Below are 14,210 nucleotides of genomic sequence, written 5' to 3' on the forward strand. Positions count from 1 at the left end.
CCCATTTCCCAGAGATATTAGGTTAAACTGCATGTAGGTACCATTTTTGTAGGTCAAAATGGGTGAATATCAGCAATTTTATATTGGTGTATTTTCTTCTACGCATTTTTCTATTCCTTTAAAAATATGTTTTTTTGAGATCATGGTGCATATACAAGTTTATTCCCAAGTTTTTTTCATGAAACGTTGTAAGGTAAGCATTTCCCTGTATTTCTCTAGGCAGCATTTTTATTAAGTTACATAATATTCTATCATTTGAAAATATCAAGGGCATTTCCATAGTGCCAGGCTTTGCTGTTCTAGCCCCTGTGTTCCTTGGCCCAGGGAAAGAAAGAGCATCGTTCCTGGCATTCTCGTGGCCAAGGGACAGGCCGAGGTCAGCTCCCAGCCAGGCTGGGGAGACAGCTCTGGTGACAGGCCACCGGGAGACAGCTGGCTCCTGTCTCTCCATGGGACATGTACTGAGTGCAGACAGAGGTTGGGGAGTAGAAGATTTGGCCACTGAGAAGCTGGGCAGAGTGGGGAGAAGGGCATCCTCTTTCCCAGAGACCAAAAATAGGGCGCTGGAGGAGAGTCAGATTCCAGCAGGAGGCTTCTCTCACCCTGAAGGGATTATTTCAAGTGCTCGTGTATTTATTTCACCACTGACAGATCTGCAGCCTCTGTGCTAACTGAGCAGGGTCAACCGCTGGCATTATCTCCACAGTGCTTTCTCTGCCCTACCGCCCCCACGGTCAGCCTCAGGGTCACAGCAGGCCGTTGGGTGAGACAGAAATTATCTGCCTTGACTATGCTTCCCATGATTTCTGTGCACCCAGCTGGTTTCTAGTGAAAATGAGAGGGTGACAGGAAGGGAGGAAGGAAGGGAGCGAGGGAGGGAGAAGGAGAGGGAGAGCGAGGGAAGGGTTCTTCTCTGGTTCTGGTGCTGACACTGCCCATCAGTCAACAGGAAGGTCATATAAGCTCCTTGAGCCTTAGCCTTCTCATATGTAAAGTAGGAATCATGCTACTTCCACAGAGAGTGGTTGTGAGGCTTAAATAAGTTATTGCATCGAGACTCCTAATACAGAACCTGGCACACGGTAGGCTTTCCATCACTCGCTACTGATGTTTTCTTACCTCCTCAATCCCCTACCCCTCCTGAGTGTAGAAAGGAGTGTCTAGTAATATAATGATATTGAAAATGTTGGCACTACTGAGTATTTACTATTCACTCAACAAGTACTTATAGAGGGCCTATTATGTGCCAGTTACTTTTCTCAGGTCTGGGAATACAGTGGTAAAGAAAAGTAAGTTCTGTCTTTATGGGGTATCCATCCATTCTACCAGGGGAGGAAGACAATTAACAATTATTCTAAGCAAACAAATAGACAATACATGCACAGGATGTCAAGCAGAGATACATACTATGAAGAAAAATGTGGCAGGGCAAGGAATGGACAGGGACAGAGACGGGCGGGGGACAATGGGTGCTCTTTTATTCAGGGCACATGCACTGGCCATTATTGGAACATCAAACATCCAACACTTGCTGTTTAAAAAAGCACTTGTGGACATGAAAAGGACAGCTCCGGGCGCCAGGATGGTCACAGTTCTCTTACTTTGCAGATTGGCGGTCAAAGCTGGAAAGGGGGGCAGGCAGAGGCCGTGAGAGCCAGGGCACCTGGTGCCCCTTCTGCATGCGTTCGCTCTTCCAAGTGCCGTCAGCTATGGAGGAAAGATGGTGCTGGGCAAGGACTTTTTAAAACTAAGTCACAGGCTTGGCATATTAATTAACTCTATCCCTTTGGGACTGAGCTGTTGAATTAATCAGTTCCGCCTCACCTCGTTAGCTTATCACCTTCCCTGGGCAGGGCAGAGGGTCAGGAGCTGGAAGCCCTCAGAGACGGAGGCTTAGTGGGAAGCAGAGACATGGGGGGTGTGGAGGTACAGTTGTTTCTACCCAGAAGGACCAGCAGGTCAGGGGGGTTCTTGTCCAAGCCTTGCTTCTACTTACGGGTAAATTTAGAGCCCGCTGAACAGTCTGCCACTGGGCACAAGGTTTGGGACCGTGGCTACACAGAGAAAGCAATTTTATGTGTGATGCAGGGGGAAGTTTGGACAAGGCTATGCTGTCTCTGAGGGGTGCGTGTATGCCCACATGTGCGTACACATAACACACAACTGAAAGGACGAGGGCCATATCTTCTGGCCACGGTCTTTTTCTTGGCAATCTCTGCCCCTCATGGAGCCCATGGTGTTCAGCTCTGCCTCTTGTCTCACTCCAGCGCATGGGCAGGGAGCCCTCGTCCTCAGCCCCAGGGCCGCGTGCTTTCCTGGCCTTGGGACTGCCTGCGTACAGAGCCCCATTTGGTTGGCGACCCCAGGATTCTCTCCTGTGGGTAGGGAATGCCAAACAGGATCTTCAAGTCCCAGATATCAATATTGGAAGGCCTTAGAGATGATGTAAATGTTACCAGGACATTGGCTTCCTGACTTCAGAGTCTCTGTTTTGTTGACTGTTATAACCCCAGAGGCCAGCAGGGTCTCACGCATAGGGCATGCTGATGCATAAGTACCTGGTGAATGATCAAATGACTCTTCCAGCCTCCACTCAATTTACAGTGGCGAAGACTGAGCTCAGAATGTGAGTTGACAGAGCTAGTACCGGAACCCCCAAATTCCCTTCCTGTTTGGTTGTCCCCTTCTCTGAAATGCCATTTCCTGCAGGCTGCCAGGCTTAAGTGAGAGGAGATATAAAACTCTATAGCCTGCATTTAACACATAGTAGATGCTAAATTAATGTGCTTTTCCTTTTTTTTTTTTTTTCTCGGCACCATTTTGAAGTTTCTCTTTGAGACAATGTCACGTACAGAGATTTTTTCCTACCACCTCAGACCTCTTTCCCAACCCTAACATCTATTTACTATTCACTTAGCTACGTCTTAGGGTGGACACAGAGGAATTAAATGAAAAGATGACCAATACCCGTGTTTTCAGCGATGAATCCTTCCAAGTGTACTGATGAAATCAGCGGACCCCTTTGGGGAGGCTTTGTGTGGAGGGAGTATCCGGGGCTCTCTGGATACGAGGGGAGAATCCTCTATCCAGACCCCACCCCTGAATCTGCTGTCTCCCTGCCTCCGCAGTGGCAGATGAAATGCTGCAAGTGCGACTCCAGGATGCCTCACAATTACAACAGTCACCGAGTGGAGAATGTGGTTTCGTCTTCAGGCCCCACACGCTGGTGGCAGTCGAAGAACGGTAAGGGCCTGCCACCTACGGGGGACCGAGCTTGTGGAGGCTCCCACAGGTGGGGTGGCCAGAGGGTGCCTGGGAGCTCTTTGGGTTTCTCAGGCACTTCTTATAGCTCTGGAATGTGGTGGTTGACAAGCAGAACTTTCCGTCTCCAGATTTGGGGGCTTTCAGATGTTGCGGATATTTTACTCCACTTCCCCACAATGGGCATGTTGAAGGGATTGAGTTTGGGGAAAAGGTGTGTGTTGAACAGACAAGTTGAAACCCCTTTAAGGTATCAGGAGCATCAGGTCATGAGGGGCAGGAAGTTTGGCCCCAAACAGACAGGATCTTGAATAGAGAATAAAAGTAGGAATGTGCTGGTACCATGTTTCCCCGGGAGGGAACTTGGGGACCCAAGGTTAGAGAATTTCTGGCTTCCTAGGGCTGGTGTGGTCCAGAGCCTTCTTCAGGCTGGGAGGGTGGAAATTCTCTGGTCTGAAGTTCCTATTTTTCATCCTTCCAGATGTGAACCCTGTCTCTCTGCAGCTGGACCTGGACAGGAGATTCCAGCTTCGAGACATCACAGTTCACTTTAAGGTGCGCTTCCTGGGGATGGCAAGGGCTAGGAGCGGGGACCTGGGGCCATGTGGGCTGACTCACAGGGATCAGAGCTCTTGTCTGCCTGGGCTCGAGGTGACGGCGCCGCCTGCTGGGCGGGCCTCCCTTCACCAGGCTGGGTGACATTTACCCTGAGTCTCTGTCGTGGTGACAGCAGAGCCCCCATTCCAGGGAGAACAGTGGCACCTCCAGGCTCCCTATCTTTGCCGTACGGTGGTTGTAGATCCCCTTCCTCTCTGTCTCCCTCATGCTGAACACATCTAACTGATTCAGCTCTGCCCAAGTACCAATTCTACTGGGCCTGCTGCTTATATGGTTGTGTATTCTCGGTAAGCTCTGTTTGAGTAAGTTTGCGAATGAGACTGAGTTTAACAAACAGCCGAGAAGGGGCCCATTGACCCACATGAAGATGTGTTTTTGGAGTGGCCCTTCTGGTGAGCTCCCTACTCATTCAGTGCTGTTGTTTCCCAGAGTTCTTTCAGATCCGGCTTTTAGACTGGCCTTCTGAGATGCCCCAAAGGAGGGAGCACTTTTATTCATTTGGGACAGGTCATTTTTTGTTTGTTTTGGAGAAGATTTGCTTTCTACAGAAATAGTTAAATATTTAAGGATCAAGTTTGGCTATTAGGATTAGATGGTCAGGAAGAGTGGTACCATTTTTCAGGAGTTAAGATGAACTGTGAATAAAAAGCAATAGAATCGAATTTCTTGTGTTACTGAAGAAATTAGATCTAAGAGGCTCACCCCAAGAAAAGGTCAAACGTATTTTGAGACATGCCAGTGTCATTGAGTAATACCCAATTTCTAAGGTGACAGCTTTGAGGGGCAGCATTCATTTGGATGGATACCATTGGTTTCATTGTTTTATTATCACTCTCCCATTTATGTATTTGTCCCTTCTTGCTAGTGACATACATCATACTGATTATATGTTAGGTTTGGTGCCAGACGTCAGAAATGAAAGATGAACAAAGCTAAATCATGATCCTTAAACTGCCTGAGTACACACAGGGAAGACACTTTGGTCGCTCAGGCCTCACCTTGCCTGTGTCTCTGCAGGGCCCCATGCCCGCCGGGATGCTGATCGAGCGCTCCTCAGACTTCGGTAAGACGTGGCATGTGTACCAGTACTTGGCCACCGACTGCACGTCTGCCTTCCCCCGTGTCCACCAGGGCCAGCCTCAGAGCTGGCAGGACGCTCGGTGCCGGTCTCTGCCCCCAAGGACGAACACGCACCAAGATGGGGGTAAGGTAAGTAGGAAGGACCCTGAAAGTGCAGCCACGGAAAGGTGTCTGGCATCGCCTCGCTCACGCCTTCACGCCAAACGCTGGAAAAGAGATGAGAACAGCCCCGGGCAGTGCTCCTTGGTGTCTTTCCTGAGCTCTGCATCCTCCAAACACTTGCAGCTTGTTCTCTTGGCTGCTCACGAAGGGTATTTCAGGAACGCGTTGAGCGTCCTACGAGACCCAGCCCCGCCCCCTGCTATGGCTGTCACTGCTGCCTCCACCACGGCTCATCGGCCTGTCCCTGTAGTGAAGAGGGTACAGCCGACTTTGAGATGGCTGCTTAGAGTCAAGTGAGCGAAATGACGCACATTTAATTTAATCTCTGATTTTGCTTCGGTGGGGTTTAATATTTAATCTGTTCATCTAGCCCCACCCTCGCCCTTGAGGAAATTCAGGTAGAAGCCACAGCTCCAGGTCACCTAAACTTGAACCTGAGCTAGAAATGAGAACCTGTGGGCAGTGCTGCTCTCTCCTCAGCTGGACAGCTGCTTCTTGGTTATAATCACACCCAGATTCATGAGGGCCACACTCTCCAGACTCCACATCAGAATATAGGACTTCTTCCTGATGTGTGGAGAATTGATGTGAAAACTCTTCTGTGGAAGATGAGATAAAGTCACATCCAATAAGTGATTTTTATTAAAAAGAAGAAGCATTGTTGAAATTGGGGTCTAAAGGTTGGTAGTCACCACATCCATGCATCCTTGGGCTCTGGATTCTCTCATTCATCATGGGTTTGGAAAAATCAGTATTCCTAAACCCTTACTGTACATTATATATCTTACTGTAATTGACCCAAGGAAATCAGGTCTTGGGGCTGCTATATTTTCAATGGAGAGGAGAGACGGCACATGTGTGCGCGCGTGCGCGCGCGCACACACACACACTCTCTCTCTGTCTCTCTACTCCCCTCCTCCCTCTCCCTCTCCCTCTCTCTCTCTCTCTCACTTAGGGCCCAGTGGTCCTCTTGCTCCCCGAGGGCAGTTTGCAGCCTCAGCTCCATGGTGGTCTCAGGTCCCAGGTTAGACAGACTTCGGCGTAGCACGAGAAAGGCGGGCACTGAATGGCCAGGAGGCTTCTGAGGTTGGGACACAGTCTACCTCCCCCTCAGTGCCTCCCTCTTTCCTCTCTCTGTAGGTCCAGCTTAACCTTATGGATTTAGCCTCTAGGATTCCAGCAACTCAGAGTCAAAAAATTCAAGGTCAGTGTGGCTGCCCCTGTAGTCTTTTGGGACTGTGGGTGGGAAACAGCACAGGTTGGAACCCCGGTCATGAAGCATTCCTGGTCTTTCATATTTCTGACAACATGGCGGGATTGAACACTTGCCCTGCTTACCCTATAGGGGTGCGTGGTAGCCCCAGAGGCACAGAAGGCCTGAGCTGGGGTGTTCATGTGTGTGTCTCTTCTGCCTCGCAGGGTTGAGGGTGGGAAGAGATGGTAGAACCGGAATTCCTTTCCTTTTCCACCCTGCCCTAGCACACTCTGTTAGGCTCTAATGTCCTTTTTTTATTGTCTTTTCCCGATCCCCTCCCTTCCCCTGTTTGCCCCTCCCAGAGCTGGGGGAGATCACAAACTTGAGAATCAACTTCACCAGGCTGGCCCCGGTGCCCCAGAGGGTCTACTATCCCCCCAGTGCCTACTACGCAGTGTCCCAGCTGCGTCTGCAAGGGAGCTGCTTCTGTCATGGCCACGCCGACCGCTGCGCCCCTGAGACCGGAGCCCCTGCAGGGAGCGTGCAGGTGACAGGCCAGGGCGGGAAGGGCAGAGAGGAAGGGGCAAGACTGGCACAACCAAGGACACCTGTGAGGCTCCCGTAAAGCACGGTGGGCACTAAGTTTAAGTCTAAATGATTCTCTTCTCATTTCAAAGATCAGGATTTGTAGCAGATCCTTAGATCTGAGTGATGGAATTTTCAGTTACACGTAAGCACAAGTGTGGGTGTTGAGGGGAGCTTAAGGCAGTGCTGCTCAGCCCTGGCTACACGTGATAATTTCCTGGGGAGCTAAAAATATTGCCCAGACCTGTATTGTTTTAAAGCTTTGAGGTGATTTCTAATGTCCTGCCAGGGCTGAGAGCTCCTGGTTTGGGGACTGTAAGGTCCCATCTGGTGGAGAGAGATGGGACAGAGTGAGAGAACAGAGTCTAACACATGCCAAGTGTGCCCCAGACCAGCCGAGTGGGATGCATCAGGGATCGGGGGTGGGGGGCAGTGAGAGGCTCCAGCTGATCCAGCAGCTCAGGGGATTCCACCTTGAGAACCACCAGTAGAGGAGAACCCTGGGCTAAGAAACAACAGGAGCTGTTATTTCATTGTTCTGAGGCTTCAGTTCGGTTAACATATGGTAGCATGCTATTCGCCCTGTCCATAGGTAGGTGACAAAAATTCATGTAACGTGGCCTGAGAAGGAAATACAGGGGAAATGAACACCAGTCAGCTTTATTCTTTCCATTTCTGGGCCAGCTCTTTCCCCGGGCTGCAGGGGAGGCCAGAGGGCGACCAGCTGAGGCGGGTAGACAAAGGACCAGAACACAGGACTGTGAACCTGAGGAACACAAAGTGGGCCGGAGCAGAGGGAGAGGGCACGCCCAGCGCCCGTGGTTCCAAATCAGGCCACACAAAGGAACCACCACTTTATAAAGTACTGATGCCTGGCCCTTGCCCCTGAGATTCTGATGGAATTGGGCCTGTTGTTGGTTTTTGTTTTTTAAACTCCATGTATGATTCTGAGGCACAGTCAGGGTTGAAATCCATGGAACCAGAGGAACCGGAGAGGCCTGTGAAGGAGGTGCCATTGTAACTGGCAGGATTTTGTTGGTGACTAGGGAGAGAAAGGTATTACAGACAGAAAGGAGGACACCTGTGAAAGCCAAAAGGAGAGGAAGGTAGGGCTTGTGGAGGTTGCTGCTCCGAAGCTCAGCTTGGCTGTGCTGTCAGGAGGGAGTGGGCGATGGCATGGGACAAACATACAGGTCCTTGAGTGCCAGGCTGAGGGTGTCGGGTTTAATTTGGAAGACAATTAGCACACAACAATTATTCTATTTTTATACCGTAATGAGTCTAGTACCAATTCATCATGCAGTCCGTTATCCAAACAACCTCAGTCATAGGTTGTTGGAATATTAATCTAGAGGGTCCCCAAGCTTCTAGAATCAAGTTTACCAGCAAAGGTGTCTGAGTGCCTTCCAGGTGCTGCTTTGGACTAGGCATCGTGGGAGTGTCCAAGTGCAGGGAATGACCTTGTAAAAATCTAGCTAGAGGAGCAGTGCAGAAACACACGCACAGGCACACGAGCAGTGCCACAAGGGTTGACTGAAGGCCGGAGGAGCTGGGGTCTGAGCTGGACCCTGGGGTGGTAGGGGAGCGGGTCAGCGGGGAGAGGGCAGATCCATCCTGGGCCATTCCTTGGATAATCATTGCTGATAACTAATGGCCCCTCTCCTAGGTCCACGACGTCTGCGTCTGCCAGCACAACACTGCCGGCCCCAACTGTGAACGCTGTGCGCCTTTCTATAACAATCGGCCCTGGAGACCTGCGGATGACCAGGACCCACATGAATGCCAAAGTATGACTGAGTAGGGTGCTGGCCCCTCTGGGCCTCAGTGACCTCTCCTGGGACGCAGGGAGAATATATTCTTTATTATTTAAATATAATCTGAATCGCAACCCTGCAATTTAAGCTCTTCTTGCTCTGCGGGGATAGAGACAGGATTTGGGTCACAATCTCTCTCTGCCTCCCCGTGGCCTCCCTCAGCCAGGCCTAGAGAAACCAAGGCTTGGTTCATGCTTTGATGCCACATGGCTTCTTCTGAGTCCTTCCTCTTCTGGCCTCTCCACTTGCCTTATCCTATGTAGGACATGTCTGGTTTCCTACTTCCATTGGTCCCCTAGAGTCAGCGTCTTTCTCTGCATGAAGGAGGGAAAGCAGGGGTCCTCAGCCCAGAGAGAGGACCCAGCAGGAGACCCATGGTGGCAATGGGGGAGGGTTGGGATGGACCATTCAAAGAACTCTCTCTTTGGCCCAACATGGACGTTATTCTTGGGTTAGTTCCCATAGTCAGAGTCAGGAGGCCCGAGTTCTCATTCTATTCTGCTTTTTTACTTGCCATATAACCTGGAATAAATCACACAAGTTTCCCTGGGTCTCAGTTTCCATATTTCCCAGACCTGAGCATATTGCAGGGTTGTCAGATGCTAGTGAAGTAGCGGGGGTTGTGAGGGATGCGCTTCGTAGATGGCAAAGGTGCTGGTCCGGTGTCAGCTCTGGGAACTCCTTTTTCAGGATGTGACTGCAATGGCCACTCAGAGACATGTCACTTCGACCCAGCTGTGTTTGCCAACAGCCAGGGGGCACATGGAGGGGTATGTGACAACTGCCGGGACCACACCGAAGGCAGGAACTGTGAGCGGTGTCAGCTGCACTTTTTCCGGAACCGGCGCCCTGGTGCTCCCATCGAGGAGACCTGTATCCGTGAGTAGGGGCTCCCCAGGGTACCGTCTGTCTATTACTCCCCATCTTTTCTGGACACAACAGAGCACATGTCTCTAGGGACACACCGGCTCTCAGGAGGACTTGTAGGCCGTTGTTTTAACTTAGCTGTGCACTTCTAAGCAAATCACCTGGACCGTAAATTAATAGGTCAATCAATCGTTATGTAATCCCTTCTTTAGACAAAGAAGAGAAAAATGTAAATGTAAGATACAGTTCCTGTTGCCAAAACACATGCACACTGTTTAGTAATATAAACTGTACACACATGAAAAAGTAGGGCAAAGCACTTTGTTTTTATATATTATTGCCTTTATGTGCTATAATGTGGTTTGTTCTATATTTTTCTGTTTTCCCCAAACACTGAGAATTCCTCCATGGCAGAGATTATAATTTGTATCTTCAGGCCCTAGCACAACAACAAGCAAATAATTCATGCCCACTGAATGTTTATTGAATACAGACATGAGTGTAATGTGATGGAACACTCAGAAGTGACTTAACATGTCCACGAGGTCCAGAGGTTCATATAGGAAAGAGTGAACTTGATCGAAGCAATTGGGTTCAGGCAGGGTTAATCAGGAAAGACGTTCTGAGAGTCTGTGTTTTGAAAGGCATGAAAGCAAAAGTAGTCCAGTGTGGTGGGGAGGGAAAGCTGGATCACTTCCTGTTGATACTATTTGGTTATGGAAAGAATGAAAAAAACTCGAGTTTGGCTTCTGTTTCCAGCACTTCCTGGCTGTGTGGCCTGAGTACGTTCTTTCCCATCTCTGAGCCTCAGTTCCCTCATGTGTACAAGAGGGATAATTATTTTCACCTTTCAGGGTTACCATGAAGATTACCTAGGCAACTTGCAGGAGTGTCTGTAGTCGTACATAGCAGGTGTTCAGTAACTAATGACAGCAGCCAAGCCCTGTTCCCTGTTACATTTGCTCTTTATTTTTCCTTACCTGATGACATTTTTTCATTGTGTTTAGAGAGAGAGAGGAAGGAAGGGAGGAAGGGAGAGAGAGACACGTAGATGTGAGGAGAGAAACGTTGATTGGTTGCCTCTCATACTCATCCCTACTGGGGATTGTATGCAGATGGACCAGGAATTGAACCCGCAGCCTAGGCATGTACCCTGACAGGGAACTGAACCCACAACCTTTTGGTTACTGGACAATGCTCCAACCAACTGAGCCACAATGGCTAGGGCACATTTACTCATTTATTTCTTATAAGGAGCCTATGCGGGTTGTATAATTATCCCCATTTCACCGATGAGGAAACTGAGACACAGTGGGGTTAAATAACTTGACTAAGGTTGTGAGACTGTAAGCCACTAACCAGAAAGTCTGGCTCCTACCACGTGTTCTTAATGCTCTGCTTTTCTTCTTTATTCTTACTGTGTTGACTGCTTTTGTGCCTCAGCCTGCGAATGTGACCCGGATGGGGCGGTGCCGGGGGTTCCCTGCGACCCAGTGACCGGGCAGTGTGTGTGCAAGGAGCACGTGCAGGGGGAGCGCTGTGACCTGTGCAAGCCAGGATTTACAGGACTCACCTACGCTAACCCACAGGGCTGCCACCGTGAGTAGGGGGTGCCCAGCCTGGCCTGACTTGGAGCAGGCTGCAGGGGGCCACCAGACCCATGAGTTGCCCTGCTCACTGTGCCGTGTGCCAGGTGCTGTGCCACCAACTTCCAGCAGGTGGCAGCACAGGCCCAGTTTGGGAGGTGGGACTGAGTCAACCATTGGGAGGCAGGGCGGGCAGCCAAGCCGGCAGGTGCTGGAACTGGTGGGAATCTCAGCGGCTTTATGAGTCAGCCAGATTATCTGGAGGGATCCGCCCTGCCTGCTCCTCCTCCCAGGTTGATATCCTCTTCGTGCATGTTCTCTGGGGGCGAGTTTCTGGTGAGCTGTCCCCCAAGTTCAGCCGCCCTCCCTCCTGCAGGCTGTGACTGCAGTGTCCTGGGGTCCCGACCCGACATGCCGTGTGATGAGGAGAGCGGCCGCTGCCTGTGTCTGCCCCATGTGGTGGGCCCCAAATGTGACCAGTGCGCTCCCTACTACTGGAAGCTGGCCAGTGGCCAGGGCTGCGAGCCGTGTGCCTGTGACCCAAACAACTCCCTCAGCCCCCACTGCAACCAGGTATGGGGTGAGGGTGGCCCCATGGGCCCTTGAACAGGAGAGGCGGCTGCCCACCAACATGTCCGTCTCCCTTCCACGCTGCCCTTCTGGGCCTTTCCAAAGTCAGGCTTGGCTGCTTCTGTCCCCAGCCCTTTGGGGAGGCCATCCAGTGTCCTTTCCTCTGTGGCTTGGAGCTTTGGCAGTGCCCATGGGCCACCCCTTGTGTGGGGCCATCTCGGGCTTTGACTTAAGAGCTCGTCTCTGAGTGGAAGTCCTTATTTGGGGGCCACTGTGCCAGGGAGGTTCTCTGAGGCCAGGGCTGTGGGGAGCCTCCCTCACGGTGCTCTCCCCACAGTTCACAGGACAGTGCCCCTGTCGGGAAGGGTTTGGGGGCCTGACGTGCAACGCTGCTGCCATCCGCCAGTGTCCTGACCAGACCTACGGAGACACGGCCGTGGGATGCCGAGGTTCGCGCCCACTGAAGGGGGACCTGGAGGCTGCGGGGGGATGAGCACTGGGTGGGCTTGCGGTGGGGCGTGTGGTCTGTGGCCTGGGAGGACACTGTGGTGCAGCATGAGCTGTGGGCCCTGGTGCCCTGTGACAGCATGTGCTCCCCGCTGCTCCAGCCCGCCGGCTGGGCCTCCAGTCCTGGCCCACATCCCCACGACAGGGGGGCTGATTTGCTCCCCACTTCCTGAGAAAGCATTTCCCAGGGCCATCTCCAGGGCCTGGCAGGAAGGGGAGGACATTTCTTCCCTCTTCATAGACGGGGGGAGCAAGTCCTTAGGGGGAAGGTGTAATGTCCCCAGAAAGTCAGTTTGACAAGTAGCCACAAGAGCACAAAGACAGGGCCTGCTTTTGCTCGGCCTTACTGAGTGACGTGGGGTGAGTCACGCCCCCTCTACAGCCTCCATTCCCTCCTCTGGGGAAGAAGTATGCTGCACCCAAAATGCAGTTGCCTCACCTATAAAAATGGGACCATCGAGGGGGGGCCGACTCTGCCGTGCAGTGGTCGTGAAGGTCAAGTGAGTTAGTGTGTGTGGGGCGTGTGTGAGACTTGGAATGGTGCCTGGCATGTGGTAGGTGCCCAGGAAGTGCCTGCTTTGGTTGCTGGCATCATGTAGTTTTATTCTGGCCTTGACAGTCTTATTCTAAGCTCGGAAGACCCTGAGGTCGGACCTCCCCTTCAGACTCTCCCTGCCAGACACCTTGGTCTCCCTGACCCCGGCCTCCTTTCTCCTCCCTGTAGCCTGTGACTGTGACTTCCGGGGAACCGAGGGCCCAGGCTGTGACAAGGCCTCAGGCCGCTGCCTCTGCCGCCCTGGCTTGACCGGGCCCCGCTGTGACCAGTGCCAGCGAGGCTACTGTGACCGCTACCCAGTGTGCGTGGCCTGCCATCCTTGCTTCCAGACCTATGACGCCGACCTCCAGGAGCAGATCCTACGCCTCGACAGCCTCCGCAATGCCACCGCCGCCCTGAGGCTCCGTCCGGGCCTCGAGGACCCCAGTCTGGCCTCCCGGATCCTGGATGCAAAGAGCAAGATTGCACAGATCCAAGCAATTCTCGGCGGTGCCCCAGCCACGGAGCGGGAGGTGGCCCAGCTGGCCAGTGCCATCTTCTCTCTCAGGTAATCCTCTTTTCCTGCCAAGCACTTAGAATTACACCACCTGGGCTCACACCAGGGGCGCCCCAGTTTTCCTGTACATGGGCTGGGCCCTTTGCAGTTTACATAGCATTTTCATGTGCGTTCTCTCTTTTAACTATCACAACAGTTCTGCGTGGTTGGCATGGTGGGTGTTTTTACTTCCATTTTCAGATGAGGAAACAGGCACAAATAGATGATGCGACAAAGACACGTGGCCACCGAGGGTTCTCTGAGCGTGGGCTGGAGCCCAAGCCCAGCGTTCTTTCAAGCGCCAGCGCTGCCTGTGAGAGTCAGCTCTGGATTAGTCAGCCTGGCGGAGGGCATCCGAGAGGCAGGGGCTCTAAAAATAACTTGTATTTGCCTTTGGAATGGGAGCCATCCCACCCTCCTGCCTCCTACCAGCAAAGCCGCCTTATTAGTGAGATTTGATTCTGGAAGATTCTATGATTAGTTTCCATTCCCCGAGCCCTTGCTGGCCCAGAGCTGTCCAGGTGTGTGAGTGCCCTCGGTCTCACAACTGAGTAGTGAGTCCGCAGGCCTTTGATAGGCTGGGAATGCAGGCACGGAAGAGCCTTCCAGGAAGGGCCGTCCATGCCTGACCCTGGAGGTGGAGAATGCGAGGCTTGGAGAGAAGCCTATCTCTGAAAGTTCAGGGGCTGTGGGTCTGGGCAGGTGACCCCCTTTGGGTGGAGACAGCCAGCGGGCAGCAGGTGTGGAAGCTCTGTGGGCAGGTGTGGACTGTGGAAGAGAGCCTCGGGCGCCTCGACTGTGCAGGTGGTGGCTGAGGTCGGCCTGTAAGGAGTCCAGGAGGAGGGTCGGGGCGGGCAGCGATGGGCAGGTGGAG

General features: G+C 52.1%; 1 protein-coding gene across 3 annotated transcripts in view; it reads left to right on the forward strand.

Annotated features, from left to right (window-relative positions):
* LAMB3 (laminin subunit beta 3) overlaps positions 1-14,210 on the forward strand; it is a 53,906-nt gene that overhangs the window by 28,795 nt on the left and 10,901 nt on the right. For all 3 annotated transcript variants that reach the window (XM_054563247.1, XM_054563246.1, XM_054563248.1), the window contains 11 exons: positions 3,129-3,243; positions 3,743-3,816; positions 4,897-5,088; positions 6,262-6,325; positions 6,679-6,863; positions 8,568-8,688; positions 9,406-9,594; positions 11,026-11,181; positions 11,545-11,741; positions 12,076-12,187; positions 12,970-13,348. In XM_054563247.1, the coding sequence (XP_054419222.1) occupies positions 3,129-3,243; positions 3,743-3,816; positions 4,897-5,088; positions 6,262-6,325; positions 6,679-6,863; positions 8,568-8,688; positions 9,406-9,594; positions 11,026-11,181; positions 11,545-11,741; positions 12,076-12,187; positions 12,970-13,348 (1,784 nt within the window). The remainder of the gene's footprint in view (positions 1-3,128; positions 3,244-3,742; positions 3,817-4,896; positions 5,089-6,261; positions 6,326-6,678; positions 6,864-8,567; positions 8,689-9,405; positions 9,595-11,025; positions 11,182-11,544; positions 11,742-12,075; positions 12,188-12,969; positions 13,349-14,210) is intronic.

Source organism: Pteronotus mesoamericanus, unplaced genomic scaffold, assembly GCF_021234165.1.
Source record: "Pteronotus mesoamericanus isolate MK-2021 breed Mesoamerican mustached bat unplaced genomic scaffold, CSHL_Meso_final scaffold_705, whole genome shotgun sequence".
NCBI lineage: Eukaryota > Metazoa > Chordata > Mammalia > Chiroptera > Mormoopidae > Pteronotus > Pteronotus mesoamericanus.